Source organism: Aulonocara sp. 'chitande type north' Nkhata Bay, linkage group LG1, assembly GCF_057382095.1.
Source record: "Aulonocara sp. 'chitande type north' Nkhata Bay isolate Kocher_YH1m ecotype deep benthic linkage group LG1, A_spYH_male_GT1.1, whole genome shotgun sequence".
NCBI classification, from domain to species: Eukaryota; Metazoa; Chordata; class Actinopteri; order Cichliformes; family Cichlidae; genus Aulonocara; species Aulonocara sp. 'chitande type north' Nkhata Bay.
Genome location: NC_141344.1, coordinates 20,093,174 through 20,112,368, shown reverse-complemented (window position 1 = coordinate 20,112,368; position 19,195 = coordinate 20,093,174). Strand labels below are relative to the sequence as shown.

At 40.2% G+C, this 19,195-nt stretch overlaps 1 protein-coding gene and 1 long non-coding RNA gene across 4 annotated transcripts in view; one reads left to right on the top strand and one right to left on the bottom strand.

Moving 5' to 3' along the window:
* cpne7 (copine VII) overlaps window positions 1–11,472 on the top strand; it is a 36,013-nt gene extending 24,541 nt beyond the window's left edge. For all 3 annotated transcript variants that reach the window (XM_086287582.1, XM_086287589.1, XM_086287586.1), the window contains 5 exons: window positions 1,318–1,372; window positions 4,237–4,288; window positions 4,643–4,776; window positions 5,631–5,867; window positions 6,917–11,472. In XM_086287582.1, the coding sequence (XP_086143708.1) occupies window positions 1,318–1,372; window positions 4,237–4,288; window positions 4,643–4,776; window positions 5,631–5,867; window positions 6,917–7,069 (631 nt within the window). In that variant the 3' untranslated portion in view covers window positions 7,070–11,472. The remainder of the gene's footprint in view (window positions 1–1,317; window positions 1,373–4,236; window positions 4,289–4,642; window positions 4,777–5,630; window positions 5,868–6,916) is intronic.
* LOC147338999 (uncharacterized) overlaps window positions 2,777–19,195 on the bottom strand; it is a 46,970-nt gene continuing 30,551 nt past the window's right edge. Inside the window, exons 3-4 of the long non-coding RNA XR_015128626.1 lie at window positions 3,873–4,024; window positions 2,777–3,231 (exon numbers count right to left, since the gene is read on the bottom strand). This is a non-coding gene — a long non-coding RNA (uncharacterized LOC147338999). The remainder of the gene's footprint in view (window positions 3,232–3,872; window positions 4,025–19,195) is intronic.

Genomic DNA, 19,195 nt, shown 5'->3' with positions numbered 1-19,195 from the left:
TGTGCAGTTTGCTGGCCACCCTCTGAGGCACCCACACCATGTCCTGAATAAATGAATAAAAGACATGATCTCAAAATGTTTGTTCAACCCCAAACCAAGAGCTGAAGATGTTGTTTGCGATTGCACGGAGCTGGGTTGGCTTGTCAGTGATGAAGGCATGAAATCGATAAATGTCCTGATAACAGAAGCGGCCATTAGACAAAGCTGTCTGTAGGCAAAGAGTCCCTGATGTGACTGAAAACAAGTCGTGACAGCTCCAGTGCTTACTCTAAATGCCCAGAAATTCCCAAAATATTACTGTAAATACTTTTTGTTTGCCGGAATACATTAGATTACTTTACAGGCATTACTGTATGTATTTGTATACTGCATATACAGTAGTTTTTTTTTCAATAAAGCTAATGAACAGGATGCTCTAATGGGGTGTAACAGAAAGTGAGTGACCAAAACAATATCCTTCAGTTTCCATAATGCAACCCAAATGTGTCTTTTGCTCCTATCCCGCCTGGTTAAACCCATGGCTTTCAAAACAGATCAAATCAAAAGAGCAAAAATGGAAACAGGACAACGAGAACAAAGCTGAGCTGTAAGATATGTCATGAAGATATAAAAATCATGTCTTGTATTGTAGGTAGTGTGCATTTGTTGTGCATTTCATGTTTGAATGTCTGAGTGAATGCTAGAGGAAGATATTCCACACAGGTACTGTGTAACTGTGAGTAACTTTCCAGCATTGCTGTGCAGTGGAGTTACAGGCACTGAATCCCATTAGTGTGCTGCAAACACTTGCTGTCTACAGCTGAGAAGGTGTGGGGTTCAGGGTCAGGTTCAAGTTTACTTTAAAGCTGAACAGGACGTTGCTTTTTCATTTCATAAAGGATATCCATACTTAGAATTCAGACACGCAAATAAAATTGTAGTGGGCAAATATAATACACTTTATCTGGAGTGTACTATCTTGTTATTCATACAAACTGTGCACCCTGGCCTCTGACTGGAGGCAGCGAATCCAGCTTAACAGACTTTTGAAGTAATATCTTCCCATCTAAATGGTACAGTGAAAAATGAAGAGGCTAAAAATCGTTAGAAGCTCTGTGAACAGGTGCAAATGCTGTCTGCACTGACTGTGGGACAGATTTCAAATTGTAATTCAAGCTTTTAACACGTTCTAAAATGCAAACAAGCATGAGGTATGCCCTCAGAAATACAAACAGATGGATAAGCCATCAATATTTTCCAGATTGCAATCAAAAGGCAACCACAGCTTAAAATGCAGTTGCTTTAATTTGTAACTGATTAATTTGCTTATCATTTCAGTGACAAGCGATTTTCAGCTTTGGGGTTCGGCGCCAGAATCCCTCCGAATTATGAGGTGAGTATTTTTTGTGTGCATCTCTGTTCTCCCTTTTTACTCCTCTGTTCTAAACACTGTGCTTCTTCCAGTGATAATGATGTGTGCTGTATAGAAGTGTGCTCTTACCGAAACCAGGTATTTTCCACTAATCTGGGATTTGACGTTACGTGAGCCAATTTTCATGACCTGTTCCAGGACACAATTTGTCATTCAAAATTTCACATTTAAAACTAATTACCGAGGGTATTTTTATTCATAAGCCCCTCGTCTTAAAATATCCACTTGTCTCGAGAAAATATCACGTTACAATGACACAGAAGCCCCAGAGTGTTGATCCTCAATTTACATAAGAATTCATGAGTGTGAGAGCATTTGTTTAAGCAAATTAGACTTTGGGAACCGAAAGCCCTCGGTGATTCTGAATAGAGCCCCTGGGAGATGTCTGTCATGTGAACAGTGAGCACACACACACACACACACACACACACACGGACACACACGGACGAAACACCATCCTCACATAGTCTATCAGACCAGAAGGGCCTGTGTTTAATGTAAGATTGTAATGTGCTATTCTTCAGTAGGAAACACTCATAATTATCATTTCAATCATGCTCAGCTTTGCAGCTCAATAATGCAAACTATTAATTTCTGAATTTGCCATAGCAGTGATTTCCTCACAGGAGCCAATTTTATTTAAACCGTGTCCTGTTGATCTATTGTCGCTGGTGGCGCAGGTGATTCTAAATTAAGCTATTCGATAAATCATAAAGTGCATCTGTGGACTCATAGGTTAGGGACTGTACTAGGTGCCAGAAGTGCGAGGGCTCTTCTGACCGCGGTACCATTTATTATGCATTATGCATAAGTATTAAAGATGTTAATTTAATGCTAAAGATTTATCACATACAGTATGAGCTGTGGGAATTAATGAATAAAAAAAGAATAAATAATTTTTTCTAACACAGCACAAATAATACAAAACAAGTAACAAGTAGTTGAGTTGTATTATTTCTACACATTTCATTGCAAAATCTTTGACCTTTTTCATTTTACTATGAAGCCTTTCTTGGCTGTAACTGCTGATACTCGTGATTAAATGTGTGTTATTTAAATCTTAAATACAGAAGAAAAAAAACTTCCAAAGGTTTAGTCAATAATGAAATTAGGATTGTTTTTGCACGTACATCTCCTTGGTTTGCCTTTCAAACAACCACGATCTTCATTTGCATCTGGTCTTGGGCCAGTTGTTTTCTTCCAAGTGACCTCTTATGTGCTTCCCAGGTGGCCGGAAAGTATCCTTGATTTTTAGCTTGATTGTGACTGCCATTAGAGCCACCTGCTGAATGCAAACTGCTCAGGAGTGAGTGTGGCACATATTCATGCAAATAATCTCCTGACCACAGAGGCACATTCACAACAACTAGTGCAGTATTTTATACGATCAAAGGAACAAAAAAAATGTTACGAACACTACAGTTTCTTTAAGATTGTAATATTAATGTCTGACTGTCATACAACGGTTGGAATAGCTCAAATGAAACTAATAATATTACCAGTGCCTAAAAATGCTCTGTTCCATCTAAGTGTCTCTGAAAGCTATATGTGAACCAGAGGCACAATCAGAAGCACACAAATGGACCATTTAAAAGGGAGACGGCTGTTAATAGCATTATTAGACATTATAATGTCATTAATGTTACACTTGGGTGTTGTACTGCTGCGTCATGTGAGAAAGTCTGTTGTTAAACACTCTACACTGTGACTCACTTCAGGCTGTAAATCACGTTATAGACGTGATTTACAAAAGTGACGTTAAAAAAAAGTAGCCAGCTGGAGAAGAGTCAGTTGTCACTGATCTGGCTGACAGTTGGTGCCTGTGGGAAAAAAAAAACAGTTTCTTGTGAGAGGATGGATTGAGAGGGGGATTTTATTTTTGCCAATTAAACAGCTTTGAGATAAACAAAATGTATCTGACATTTGGATTGCAGGGAAAAAAACATTTAAAAGAAGAGTGGGTGCAAAGCCTGTTTTAAAAAAAACAGATATTAAGCACGTAATACATGCTTTATGCTCATTACTGTATAGTGTGACGAATAATTGGTTCGGGATATGTATACAAATAGCATAGATAGACTGCACCATTATGGGACATACGCAAGCCTCGTTAAAAAAACAATACGTGTCAAATTTCGGCAATATTTGATGAACATTTTAATCACAACTCTTGATGTTGTTGTCTGTTTACCACCTGATCTGATCTAGTTTGCCTTTGACTAATCTTAGGAAATGCAGTATTTCCCCTTGATTAGTTAAAAAAAACAAACCCAAAACCTAATCCTCTTGTTGGACAACCACGCGATGTGAGTCACTATTATATTTACCCTGTGTCTTATTATCCTGCTGTCTTGTGTTTACCTTATATGACTTTTCCATGTGTTTCCTGTTTTACTGTGTGCATTATGTTTTGTTTCACTTCCTGTGTCATTAGTTAGATTTAGTTCAGCCATGTACTCACCTGTTTCTTATCATCATCATTGTCGTCCCGGGTATTTAACTGCTTAGTTTCAATCAGTTCGTTATCTTGTAATTTTCTAAGCCAAATGTGTGTTTCCCAGTCCAGTCCAGTCCAGTCAGCCAGTTGGTCCATTTGAAAAACTGTAATTTTTACTGGAATAACATGAGCACACAGAAAACTTGTCTTCAGTTTTGGTCAACTGCTCTTTTTGATTCTATTTAGATCAAACGTTTGTATTCACCTAACATTTTTTAACAGAATTGCAGTAAAAAACAAAACATGGAAGTAAAAAAAGGTTCGATTTCTTCACCAAATCCTAAATTGGAAGCCTTTCACACTTTCTCCTCTCGTTCCCCACTCACAGGTGTCCCATGACTTTGCCATTAATTTCAACCCAGAGGATGATGAATGTGAAGGTAGGTTGAAGGGCTTTGTTTACCTCCACTGATAGTAGTAGAAACAGCATCTACACCACCGGTAAAATAACACAAACTAATTAGGTGCAACCATTTCTGTCTCTCTGTAATTTTGTACTTACTTAAAAGTTAGTGTTTTAATGTGATAATATTCATGGATTTCATAACTGATTGGTTGAAACCTAAAGTGTCCGTCTTCAAATTGTGAAAAACAACACCAAAAATAATTCAGGCCAAGTTTGTTAGTATTCAGCAAATGAGTCATCTGACTGTACACTTCAGCCTGGACTTGTTAACTGACAGGTGTAGGTACCTGTGATGATGTTTTCTTCAATCCGCTCTTGCTTTGATCAGAGATCCAAGGAGTGGTTGAGGCATACCAGAACTGCCTTCCTAAGATCCAGTTGTACGGCCCTACCAACGTTGCTCCGATCATTAACAGGCTAGCCAAGGTGGCGGCAGGTGACGGCAACATTAAAGATGCTTCTGTGAGTGCACATTTCTACTCTTTTTTTCTTTTTCCTCAGAAATATTTGGTTCTTTATTTTATACGGCCTTTTTGTTTTTCCCGGGGTTTCTTTTTGCCTCCCAGTGAAATTCCTCAAGACAGCATTGCTAATAGTAGTAATTTCCTTTGGTCCAAAAGAAGTAGGAGCCCATTATAAAACAAGTAGTACTTTTTAAATCATACAGAGCTGTATTGACAATATTTCATTCAACGTATTTTGATATCATTTCCTTTTTTGTACAGCAGTTAAAGTGTGTCTAATAGAGTTACTTGCTGCTCATGTTTCCTAATGCTGAGAGTAAAGACTCAGGATTTTGATCCACCGCCTGCACAGACATTGTGTTCTGAACTATTACACATACTGTGATTGCACTGACCTTCATTATAATTTATTCCTAAATGTCAGTCTGCCTTTTGAACAGTAACAGCAAACAAACTTCGACTCATTGGACCAATCCGAAGTGTTTACAGTACATTGTTCCATGTTAATATCCTGGGTCCATGCTGCTCAAGTAATTACACACTTGAAATTAATTTTGCGCACACGGACACAGATGTGGTGTCTCTGCTTGTGATCTAGTTGTTCTTTATCTTATGCTCTTTTTTTTTTTATTATTTGTTTTGGACTCTGTTGTTTTCTATGTAACATTTTTGACTAACTGACACAAACACATAATCTTTTCTACTCAGCAGAGGCTGTAAAATGATCCAGAACAGCATGAAAGGCCTCCTTCAGATGACAGCGCACACTGAGCTTAGAACCACATGTTGCGGTTGAAATGGGTTAACGTTAGCATGGATTAATTCACAGTGAAAGGTTTTATCTTCTTCCAGCGATACCACATCCTGCTCATCCTCACGGATGGTGTAGTGACTGACATGGCAGACACACGTGAAGCCATTGTACGAGCCTCCTACCAGCCTCTCTCCATAATCATTGTTGGTGTGGGCAATGCCGACTTCACAGACATGCAAATTTTGGATGGAGACGATGGAGTCCTACGCTCACCGAAGGGCGAGCCGGTCCTCAGAGACATTGTGCAGTTTGTGCCCTTCAGAGACTTCAAAACGGTCAGTCCTTCTCTTCATCTCTCTGCTTTTGTTGACTTGTTCAGGATTCCTTTCAATCCTGCTCTGTGTGACTGCTTAGCATGGGATGCTCTCAAAAATAATAATTATTATAATTTTATTAAGCCCTTGTCATTTAAAAGAATAAACAGGCAGCTTTTGCTGGTTTTTCAACTGCTACAGATGGCCATCATGGACTGGAGGAAATCCAGAAATGTGCACACACGAGAACGGTTTCTTAATGTTGTTACATCCAATTAGTAATTTTTCCGATGTATAATTGCACCGTCTGTTATAGATCCTTGTTCATGTCTCCCTATTTTCTGAAAATATGCACAGAATACACGGAATAACGAGTTAATGCATAAACTAAATAAAATCTTTTCCTGACTCTGCATTCATCTGATAGTACACATCAGCCAATTCAGCCACAACCATCAAAACGCCATATCAGTGAACACATTTCAAAGTAATGTTGTTCATTGCTTTGCTGGAATTACAGAGATTCGGACAGTCAATGCAAGAAGACCTAAAGCTGTTCTGGCCACTTCTGATGAATCAGATTCATTTTAATTTACTTACTGCATATTAGGTTAGTGTTTCAGTCTGAAACTATCAGTTCATGCAAGTCACTTAAGTTGAAAATGAATTATAAGATATGTTGCCACATTTATGTTCCTGTAATGTATATGTATAACTTTATGCTACTGTGCAACTGTAGATTGCCCCTTAATAGTAAGAAAAACACGAATAAATCAGTGGCAATACAGTAAAACAAACACTGCAGGACTTATTATTTTGGTTGATGTAACTCCTGGGAGTGAGACAGAACAGACTTTGTACAGAGTAATGCACACAACAGGTGCCATCTAATAGAGGTCTTACTCTGACGTACTTTTAAAAATTTGTCTGAAACAAAGAACATCATTATTGCCACCAGAGGCTCTAGATGTAGATGAGAAACCTTATAAACTTTATGTTCCTTATCACAGATTAAAACAATATTTAACAATTGTCTTAACAACTCCAGCTGTTCTCTAACTTTGTTGCAGGCATCACCTGCCGCCCTGGCCAAATGTGTTCTGGCAGAGGTGCCCAGCCAAGTAGTAGAGTACTTCAGCCACAAGGCCATCTCTCCTATGAGTCCTATGAGGGACTTACCGACTCCCATCCTCAGCCCAGTTGCCACCACTCCAACAGAATAACTGCACACCCTGTTCCCGCGACCAAGCTTTGACCACAGCATCAGTCTGGCAAACTGAGAAGGATGCTTGTCTCACTTTGGACATAAACTGGAGAAAAAAACCTTCTAAATGTGTTGTCGCTCGTGTATTTCATTTTTCAAAACAAGCAAAGTGTTTACACAAGGACGGTACTACAGAGATTGTGGGTTATATTTCTGCGCTCAGTGCGGATTGAGCACTCGTCTCTGACTGTGCAAATCGACCATCCAGCTGTTTCAGCATCAGGAGTCCTGGAGGATTTTTTCCCCCCATGATTTTTATGCATGCAGACAAATCCCTTAGTGACGATCTACTGATCGCGGCAGGCTTAATATTCTTTGTTGCCCATGAAGTTCAGCTTTTTCCCCTTATACATACAGTGTGTTCAGATATTGTTTTGGAGAGGTACTATACCAGATGATTTCATCGCAATTTGATTGTTTTAACTTAAGTATGGACGTGTGGATGGTTTAAAATAGTTAATAACAAATAAACAATTTGCCCTGCAAATCAAAATCTGTCTGCAGAATTGGCCAAACAACCCATGACCTGACATTGGAATAAATGAAAACGGTTGCTAAGGCTTAAAAGCTTTTTTTTTTCTTCCAAAAGGCAGCAACCATAATCAACAAATCAAGAGCAGCCCTCATTGCAAATGCAAGAACTGGCACTACTACTTCTTGGCAAACAAAAACAATTAGTGCCATGTGTGATTGACAGTTGGACTGTACAGGTTGCCAAATGTATGTATCCTGTGTAAAATAAGCGTCTAAATAACAGCTCTGAACCATTTCCCAAGAAAACCTGATGAAAAAACAGCAGCAATGGAAATATCTTTGTTGAGCGCTCTCATGCCAGACTTGTTCATCTTGAACTTCTGTGAAACTGCAAGCGACATAATAACTTCAGCAATCTGCAATATTTGCTACAGCTTCAGCTCTTGGTGTGCTTTTTCAGTTGTAACAGGGAGCCGAAAAGACAGAGCAAGACAGGAACGGAAGATGTGTTTGGGTGGTTGTGTAGTAGCGAAAGGTTGTAAGGCGCTGCCTTTTCTGCGGGTATCCGTGAGCAAAGCTCGAGTAACATACTCTCAAAGAGCTAATCGATGACTGCGCCCTATTTTTGGTCTCTTGTCTAGTGGCTACGATGTAAGCTGTGAAAGTCATGCTTTTTGTCGGGTGAATCCTTTCCCTCTGAATTGTCCATCTTTGTTTGTTGTCATCTCTAAACCATGCAGGTTGTACTTTCTGCAGTGACTTCTTTTTATAGATATATTTCCGTTCCTTTTTTGTGCTGCCTTTTATATGAAATATAATTCTACTTGATGTTTGATGATAGATTTAATGGGTGAGAAAGACAAGAAATGAAAGCACAAGTGAACCATTAGCGCTGTTATGCACAACTTAATATATCCATTACATTTACATCACATAGATCAAAATCTAAAACAATAGTATGACTGGTCACCAAATTTCCATTTTCTTCAGCGTTTCATAATAATAAAAAAGAAAAACGTCGATCCATGATAAACTGTTCTTTATTTCACTTCCATCTAACTCTTGCCTGAAGGTTTCCCGTTTACTGGATGGAGACCTTTGATTTTGCTGTTCTATTGAGCTTCACAATGTTCAGTATATAAAATACGTAACCTTCATTTTTATTTATCCTGCCTGAGCTTTGTCAGATTGTCTTCATATTGTTCAGAGTGTAGCCCGTAACCCGTGTCAGTCAGAAAAAGCTGTCATGTTTTACCCTTATTACTAATGCTACAGTGCTTAAAGCACAGTCTCTAAACTGAAACGCTTTGCAGCAGAAAAACAAGTTGCTGTTTTTAAAAAAAATATATATATTATTATTGTTCTGTGAATACCTGTGTGGATATTGCAATCTAAAGAAGAAAAGAGAGACTGTGTGTTTAAGCTACCGGCAATTATTTTTCAACGAGTGTGCAAAAAGTCAACAGCACCAGATAGTCCTTCAAAAGGCGTCCTCTTGGCATTTAATTAATTTTCAAGTGTACAAATAACCTTGACAACAAAAACTTTTGCCTAATCAAGTAACTATTTCCAAGAATGCAGATTTCACCTCAGCATTACATTTTTACTGATCAACACTCATTCAAAAGATTTTTACGTTTTGAATGAAATCTCTCCCTGGACTAAAGAAATCCTATATTTTTCTTAGTATTGTGTTCTCCTTTGGTATTCAGTTGCATATGCAAGGTTTGCTTTAATGACAGTGTTAATAATTACAAGTTTAAGCCCCACAGAAAGTGTTAAATTCCTCATTAATCATCTGATGACCATTGCTTAAAAACGTGATCATACAGTAGTGAGTTTCAGTAAAAATAAATAACATGAGCGCTCCACGACTGTCAAGCTGGATAATGTGCAAATTATACTCTAACACGGTTTGGCTCTTCTTTATTTGACCCTGTACTTCGTATATTTATCTACAATGGTGCATTTGCACTGTGAATGATTCTGAATGGTGACAAATGCACTTGGAAAGAAACCACTCTGTCACTGCCAATAAATGTACAGGAAGCAAATTAAGTCTTTACAGCTACTCCATCATGCACATATCCACTCCAAACTACAAATACTAGTCAGACTTTGATTTGTCCTCTAGAGTTTAACCACCCTTCCCCAGACACAGATTATTGACTTCCCATGAAAGCACCTAAACACAGCTACCTCTGCTGTCAGCTGCTTTTTGAACTTTGATGATCAGCTATTGAGGATTCTTCTGTCACTGTGGATCACAGGATGAGACCTATTGATTCAGCAGGCCTTGATTCAGAGCCGTACTCGGTTACTCGAATGTAAATAATCCTGGAGGGAATTGCGTCTCACAGCTGAAGCGTAGAGCCATGTTACCAGTTTACAGCGGGGTAGGAATAAATGCAAAAATGAGGAAATTCTCGGCTGGAATAATCAGCATCTGAAGATTTTGGCTGGTTATTCAGAAGTTTTGACTTTCCTGCATGATGAATAATTGTTTTGCTGTTCATGCATCTTAATACAGTCCTTATTATTCTCCTGTGAACGATTTACAGCACAGAAAATGTTGCCATTCTTGGATAATTACTGTAACAAAAAGCATTTTTTAAGAGATTTTGTCAATGAAGCAAGCTTTGTACTTTATCATAATCCTTTAGCTGCCACTTATTCTAATGAAATATGGCAGGAAGTGCAGATATCAACTAGTATTTCTGTTCCTTGAGGGCAAACCAGCTCCCTTATTAATAACTAGAAGACATCCATGTTCATTCTGTGATTTGTGCCTTAACGTGGCAATACGCTTTTTGTCCCCTGTAACTTACAGTATCTCACTCTACGCAACTCTGCCTCAGGTTATGAGCTGCTCCGGCTCAAATGGTTCATTCCCTTATACCTTTAACATTTGCATGGGATGGGATTTTAAAAATGATCAGTAATTAACCACAGAATTCAGGCTAAACGTTATCCCTTATAAGCAACTTTAGTTTGCTTTTATCATCAACAATGCTTCATGGCTTATCTAAATTACAAGGGGTGTTTGATGGTTGTACAGCAATGATGGATGGGTCTTCTATGCTTCACCAGATTTTCCGCAAACAAATCTTCGAAATCTTTACTCAAATCAATTAAAGATCCTATTCTGTTTCCATTTCCTTTTAACTACAATGATTCAAATATGGAATGCTGAGATAATAATTGTGCGCTTGTTTGCAAGAACTGCCCTGAACCCAGGCATCATCAAGGCTCAACAAACTTAATTCGATTTTTTTTTTTAAATAAAATAAACGGCATTCTTATTCTAATGAGAATTTATCTACTGCACCATAATGGTGCAATCAAGAGTTAACTAAAGCAGTAAGACCGCAGTGCATGTACCCATCTTGCTCTGCAGATTGGAAAAAAAAAAAGCTGTGAGGAATTCACTGAGCTACTTATTCTCCCTTATCTATTCTTGCACTATTGTCAGACAAAATTAACAAGTCATAGGTTTTACACCTCCTCGTTGTATCGGAAATTTCCCATGCACTCTCTCTCTTTCTCTCTATCTTTCCCCTGCTCAGCAGAGTAGGGTTTACAGTCCATAACTGTAATATGAACCTGGTGTAACTGCCGGCCCCGTGGCCAACAAGGATCCCATGCATCATTAGTAAATATTTGATTTCTTTAAAGGGAAAAAAGGGATTTATTGCATGCATACTTTTATTGTTACGCTGTGCTGTACAGTCATTCCTTTGGATTTTATGATATGCTAATATGCAAGCCTGCATTTGCACAAACCTCTGTTCCTGTAGTTTATGCTCTTTGTCTTGCAGTTAGGTAAATAAATCTCATCATTTAAGTGAAAATGTCTCTGGGGTTTATTGTAATTAAATAAACGATTAATTACTGAATGATTCAAATCTCGAATCAGCATTAATCTGTTTCTTTTGTCATCTAGCTTCTTCTGATCCTACTCATATATTCCAGTGATCATCTCACAAAACATTTCCTCGCCTCACGCTGCCACACAAGCAGGATGAAAAGAAAAAGCGATACTGATGTGCTTGGTAAAAAGTAGGTTAGGCTATCAGCTACACATTTGCTTTGTGTGGTTTGCCGATGCTGTGAGTACCTTGCATGGAAAGAGGGACTAAGCCTACTCTTTAATTCCATCAGACAGCTCCTTTCATTTAACGGCTATTGTTGAGAGCACTGAATAACGGTTGTTTCCATGGTGACACCTACTTGTGGGGAGACGTAGACCTTCATTTTTGTCAGATTCAGGGACAAAGATGCAGGATGTGGCGAGGACTCTGGCAGGAGGTCATCTGCACATGTTTTATGAACGAAGGAGGGGTTTGATTGTGATGAAAACTGTTTTTATCAAGGCCACTAAATGTCCAGGATGGCTTTGAGCCTCAGGTGGGCTCTGAGTCCAGTATAGACGGCTTTTCCTTCTCTCGCTGTCGGGCTCTCTTCTGCAGCCCTTTTTGTGCCTGGTTTACTGATTTATGGCCACAATTAAAGAACACTCACCATCGCTTAACATTCACTGGCAATAAAATCAACAACAGGCTTGCACCCTGGGACAAGGTGCTGTTGTTTAGTGAAAGCAGCTCATTGCCTCCATGTTATCACATTACTTTTAATGCCTTTAAACTCAGCTGGGCTTCCCTCGCCCTGGTATTACTTGGAGGTCTATCTGGAGGTGCTGCAAAAGAAGTAAGGACAGGAGGAGGACTCATTGGTTGGTTTTATTCTCAGTGGCTGGTTGCCTATAATGAGGAAATGACTAATAAGTGATGGAGAATGGGAAATCTCTGTAGTAATTAGCTACTCCCCCTTCCCCGAGGGAACAGTACACACCTTTGAAATGCTTCCAGTAAGCTTACCCAGTGTTATCGCTCACATGCCCGTTATTCTCCTGTTACTTTGTGCACATACATGTATGTTTACGCATAGACATAGACACAAGTTAAAGAATAAAGCTGTTAATAATGCTTTTGTGAGGAGCACCTGTGCAAATTACAAAAAGGAAAAGCAATTCCTACGATTACATTATATTATCGTCAAATGATGCCGTGTTCTCGGGCACCAGCAGCTTTCTCAGCACCCTTGGTCGATCATGCATGCAGAGAGCCTGATTGAAGCGAGTCTCTTCAAACATGTCAATAGATGAGTCATCTGGAATCAGGATTCAAGCATCCTGATAAGGAAGAAGAAAAGACACAGCGCCACAGAGGAGAATGAAGTTTGGATTCCGAGTTCAATTAAATTCACTTTGAGAAAATGTTGTGCAGTCAAGCAATGTCATCCCGTGGTCCTGAATCGTGCCTCATTTGTTATCGCACTCTCCCGCACCCTTGTGCCGTCCACTGACATTCTCTCTTTTCATTTCAATTTTCACATTTATTTTGCAATTCAAGAGCCATTGTTACTGCTTGGGAGAAAACAAAAAACGTTCAGCATTCAGAAACTATCAGCATTCAGTGTAAGTTTTCCCATAACACAAACACTTAATGTGAAACCCCTCATCATAATACTGTGAGACCTTAGGAGGCTGCGTGCTTGAGATAAATGCTAATGCAAGGATGACAATACAGTCATGGTGACAATGCTAATATACTTTTAGCAAGAAATGTTTACTAGGTTCATCCTCTTTGTTTGCATTTTCATACTAAATATGCAAATTAAACAAAAAGATGCAGGTGAATTGGATGGGTAGGTCATTAATTTCGCAGGTGTGTTTGTAATAAATCAAATGAGAAAACTGCAATGATGACAATTGCGGGAGATTTAAAGTTAAGGGATCACTAAAGTTATTACACTTTCATCCATCCAGTCGACCCTTATTCAATCTGAAGAAATCATGTGTGGACAGTCCTTTTTTGTTCAGTGACATCTGTCAACACAAAAAGAAAGGAGATAAAGCACAAAGAGAAGAGGCATTATCACAGCTGGTTAAATAAAAATCACGGAAAACTTTCCGTTTACTCAACATGGTCAGTTAGACAAGATAATTAAAATGCAAATTAATATGAGTAACCATAACAAATTGCAAATAAAATAAATATTCCACCCATCCACTTTTTTTGTTTCTGCTTATCCGTTGCTGGAGCCTATCCCAACCGAGAGCCTGGGTACACCGTGGACAGGTCGCCAGCGCTCATTTTTACACCCATGTCCAATTTAGAATCACCAATGAACCCAACAGGCTGTCTTTGTACTGTGCGGAAGAAGTAACTATTTGACTGATAAACGAGGTAATTAAAATGTGAAATAAAATACAGTGGCGTGAAACTAGTAGAGGTGCCCTGATTTAAAAAACAAAAACTTAAAAGAAAATCACATTTGTAAAAGGTTTGCGTGTATTGGGTTTTGTATTTTTCCTACTGGAGTCGGGAGAAACGAAATTAAAAGCAGCCTCTTCATGTTCAGAGCTAAGAAGAATCTGAAAGGTGACGTTTTAATTTTCCAGTAGGGACTGGTGCCAGTGACTCTCACAACATCGGACAGCAGCAGCCCAAGCCTCATAGTGCAGGAATATGAGGTGAGGCGCACACTGAGGGCAGTGAACCCCAGGAAGGCCACCGGACCAGATGGGGTAACCGCAAAGGTCCTAAAAGAGTGTGCAGACCAGCTGGCTGGGGTCTTCACTAAGATCTTCAACACTTCACTGTCCCAGTCCTGCATCCCGCCGTGCCTAAAGTCAGCCACAATTGTCCCACTGCCAAAGCGTACTAACATTAGCAGCCTCAACGACTACCGACCAGTTGCTCTAACACCTGTTATAATGAAGTGCTTTGAGAAACTGGTCCGACGTCACATCATGTCCTGCCTGCCACCCACACTCGACCCGCTCCAGTTTGCATACAGAGCTAACAGATCAACTGAAGATGCCATTGCTACAACGCTCCACACCACCATCTCTCACCTGGAAGTGCAGGGCCGTTACGCCAGGCTGCTCTTTGTTGACTTTAGCTCTGCTTTCAATACGATACTCCCGGACAGACTAATAGATAAACTGCTGGAAATTGGACTTCCTTCCACCACCTGCCGCTGGATCAGAGACTTCCTCTCAGACCGTGTACAGAGAGTTAGAGTGGGGCCTCATCTTTCCTCAGCCCTCAGCCTCAACACCGGCTCTCCACAAGGCTGTGTACTGAGTCCCCTACTGTACACTCTGTACACACATGACTGTGTTAGTTCCCACCCAGACAACACAGTCATCAAGTTTGCAGATGATACCACTGTGGTGGGGCTCATCTCAGGGGGAGATGAGACTGCATACAGAGCTGAAGTTCAGAGGCTGTCAGATTGGTGTGCAGACAACAACCTGGACCTCAATACCACCAAAACAAAAGAACTGGTAGTTGACTTCAGAAGGAGGAAGTCCGAGCTGCAGCCTGTCAGCATCAACGGGGAGTGCGTGGAAAGGGTCTCCAGTTTCAAGTTTCTGGGTGTGCACATAGACACAGACCTCCAATGGAGCTCTAACACCTCTGCGGTCTTAAAGAAGGCCCAACAGCGTCTCCACTTTCTGAGAATCCTCAGAAAAATGGACCTGAAGAAGGAGCTGCTGACCGTCTTCTACCGCTGCTCCATTGAAAGTGTGCTGACATATTGCATCGGTGTGTGGTTCTCCAGCTGCACCACAGCACACAGAAAGGCACTCCAGAGGGTCATCAACATGGCCCAAAAAATCATTGGACATCCTCTTCCCTCCCTGAAGGACCTGTACAGCACTCGCTGTCTCAAGAGGGCACGTAGCATCCTACGGGACTGCACACACCCAGGACACCGGGTGTTTAAGCTGCTGCCGTCTGGCAGGAGGTTCAGGCTGCTGAGGTCCCGAACAAATAGACTCAAGGACAGCTTTTACAACAGGGCAATAGCCCTGATCAATGTAAATAGCTGACCTGACTGGATACCTCCCTGGACTTTTTAGGGGGAGGTAACAATGTTTAAAACGATAACAATAATATTTATATTTATAACAAGGTGCAATAATAATTAATGTGCAATAATAACAGTGTGCAATACACATACACTTATTCTTCTTTTTTATACTAAGTTAATATACTGTGTTGTGTTGTTTGTTACGTTGTGATGTGTCATATCGTGTCGTGTTGTGTTATATGTAGTGCCGACGTAGGACAGTTTTTCCAATTTCATTGTACTACTGTACTATGTATGACTGTGCAATGACAATAAAGAGTTATCTTATCTTATCTTATCTTATCTCTCTTTAAGCGAAGCCCACCTAATGTAATTATATGTAATGAGATGATATGTACTGTAGGCATTGTCAGGTGTAAGACACATAAGATGTTAAGAGGATACATGCCTATAAATCATCTCCGTCTAGGCAAAATGCCCCAAGAAGGAAGCTCATTATACAAAAGTACAGTGTCTCCGTGCCACAGCCCTAGATCCATCTACACCTCTGACACCAACAGATATAGTCGTATAAATTAGACTCCCTCATAAAATCACAACTTTAACTCTTCTTTCCCACGGCATAGCGTCTCCCTTCCCTCTCACTTCCATCCTTTCAGCTTTACTAAAACGATGTGAGAATCCTACCTGCAATGGAGTCACACAACCGTGGCGTTATCAATACAGAGATCTAGATGAGTTAGAGTGGGAGAGCCTTCTTCCAGTCTGTCAAGATTTTTTATTTTTTCACCTATGCCACCCTTTTTTATTTCTCGAGTAGCGTGAGCAGACGTGATCCTGGATCACTGGCTGCTTCATTTTTGTTAAAAGTAAAAAAAAAAAAAAAAGGAAAAATACTGTAATTAAAGGAGCAAAAGAAAATACTGTCCTGATTCTTCTGCAAAGGAGGTTTTGTCTTTGGTAGATTCTGTCTGTAAGCATGACAGCTTAACATGTTTTGAATGAGTCCTGATAAAACTTGTAGGGGTGTAGATCAGGGGTCATGTTAACAATCCATTAAAATTTGGCTACCGTGGTCTTCATGTTCAACTTAATGATTTATTGAATAAAAATGTATTCTTACAAATGTATAGTGTTTATTGTCAACATATAAAAAGTTGACGCAGTTGACGTCTAACCTTTCCTTCAAGGTCAATAAATTGATTTTAAGGTCAACAGTGACTTTTTAATGATATAATTAGAATACATGTACTATAATCCTGAATAATTATTATTTCTTATATATATTATCTCGGGGTCTTGTTCGCGAATGATGGGAGAAGGGAGCCGGAGATCGACAGACGGATTGGGGCTGCAGCTGCAGTAATGCGGACACTGCACCGGTCCGTCGTGGTGAAGAGGGAGCTGAGTGTAAAAGCGAAGCTCTCAATTTACCGGTCGATCTACGTCCCTACCCTCACCTATGGCCACGAGCTGTGGGTAGTGACCGAAAGAACGAGATCGCGGATACAAGCGGCAGAAATGAGCTTCCTCCGAAGGGTGGCTGGCCTCTCCCTTAGAGATAGGGTGAGAAGTTCAGCCATCTGGGAGGGGCTCAGAGTAGAGCAGCTGCTGCTCCACATCGAAAGGAGCCAGCTGAGGTGGTTCGGGCATCTGACAAGGATGCCCCCTGGGCGCCTCCTGGGTGAGGTGTTCCAGGCATGTCCCACCGGGAGGAGGCCCCGGGGCAGACCCAGGACACGCTGGAGAGATTATATCTCTCGGCTGGCCTGGGAACGCCTTGGTATTCCCCCGGATAAGCTGGAGGAGGTGGCTGGGGAGAGGGAGGTCTGGGCCTCTTTGCTTAGGCTGCTGCCCCCGCGACCCGGCCTCGGATAAAGCGGATGAAGATGGATGGATGGATGGATATATATATTATGAGTTGTGCTTTGCTTTTGTTTTCACTGGACCACACGCCTTTTAAAAGTATGTTTAAAAAGAACAAAGAAGACATACAAGGTATAATACTGTTCTCTTAAAAGTATATACTGCATAGAGACAGAGCTGCCTTGGTGGAGGTTTTCTTGTTTGACTTTGGACTTATACTGAATTTTATCAGGACCTGTTGCAGTCAGTTTTTGTGTTTACTCATCCACCAGACACAATGTTAACGCTCACCTGGGAATGTGCACACTATGCTCTCACAAGGCATAAAAAGCACTGGGTCACTTTTTCTGACTCTTTTCATAATAAGACGACAGACATGCTGGAATACTGCTTCACAATTTCATTGGGCAAAGGTTACTTTGGGTTTTTGCTAGATTATGTAACTGAGGAACCTGAAGGGTGAAAAGTAATCTATAGAGGAGCTGCAAATATTCTGCTGGGCTGGGATGATTGGCAGTTACGTGCTAATCGGGTTAAATAGAGCGGTGTACACATGCTCGTGCTAATTGTTGGAATCAGCAGAAGAGCTGTACAAATGCAGAAATGTTATGATGTTGACTTTATAATAAAAGGAATGGAAAGGTGAGCCGATGATGCTGTTCAACACATTATCAAACAGTTCAAGTTACACTCCAGTGCACATCCACTGGCCACTTTATTAGGCATACCTGTTGTCAGAAGTATTTAATCAGCCAATCACATTTTAGCAACTCAGTCCATTTAGGCATGTGGACATGGTCAAGGCATGGCTATTAGCGCCAGATAGACTGGTATGAGTATATCAAAAACTGCTGATCTACTGGGATTTTTCCACATAACTGTCTCTAGGTTTTGCAGAGCATGGTGTCAAAGCAAAAAATATCCAGTCAGTGGAATTTGTCTGTGTAAAAATGCTTTGTGTATCCCGAAGGAAAATGGTCAGACTGCTCTGAGCTCATAGAAAGGCAACATTAACTCAAATAACAGGTGGTTGCAATCAAGGTATGCAGAAGAGCATCTCTCGATGTACAACATCTTGAACCTTGAACTAGATTGGGCTATAGCAGTAGACCACACAAGGAAGACACAACTGTCAACTATGAGCTACAGCTGGTGAAATAGGTGAAACTAACAAAAGAATATAAAACAAAAAACAAAATAATATATAAAACAAATAAAACTAAGCTCTTTAGTACCACCTGAGCATTGTTCAAATTGTACAACCCACATCAGCTGAACATTTCCACTGTGCACCCATCTTCTGATAGCTGTTTCTAGCAGGCAACATGTCAGAAAGCTCAAACTGGTTTCTTGGACATGACAATGTATCTGCAGCAGCTGTGCGATACTATTGTGTCAGTGAACCCCTACTATTAAGAATCAAGGCAGTTCCAAAGTCAATTGAGGATCCAACCTGTTACTGGCAAAACGTAACTAATCTCCAGTTAATCTTATGTCGAACATAACTGATTTCTATTGTGCTATACTTTTAGCTTAGTTTCTCCCATCAAAACACTGTATTATATTCTACTGTTTTGGGCATTTTTTGTATATCAATTCATCTGACAGAAAGTGTAATGTTCATGTTAAAAAAAGAGAATCCCCCTTTCTCACTTTTGCGCATTGGCATTTAAAAGTCAAGAAAAGAGCAAGAAATGCCAGTATCACTGATAACACTCTCAATCCTCACTGAAGCACACTGCAGGCAAAAGAGAGTAAAGCACATCACAAATGAGCTTTACACACACACACACACACAGACACACAGACACACACATATGGTAGTTCGATGGTAGGGAACAAACTACCAGAAGGCAACGTT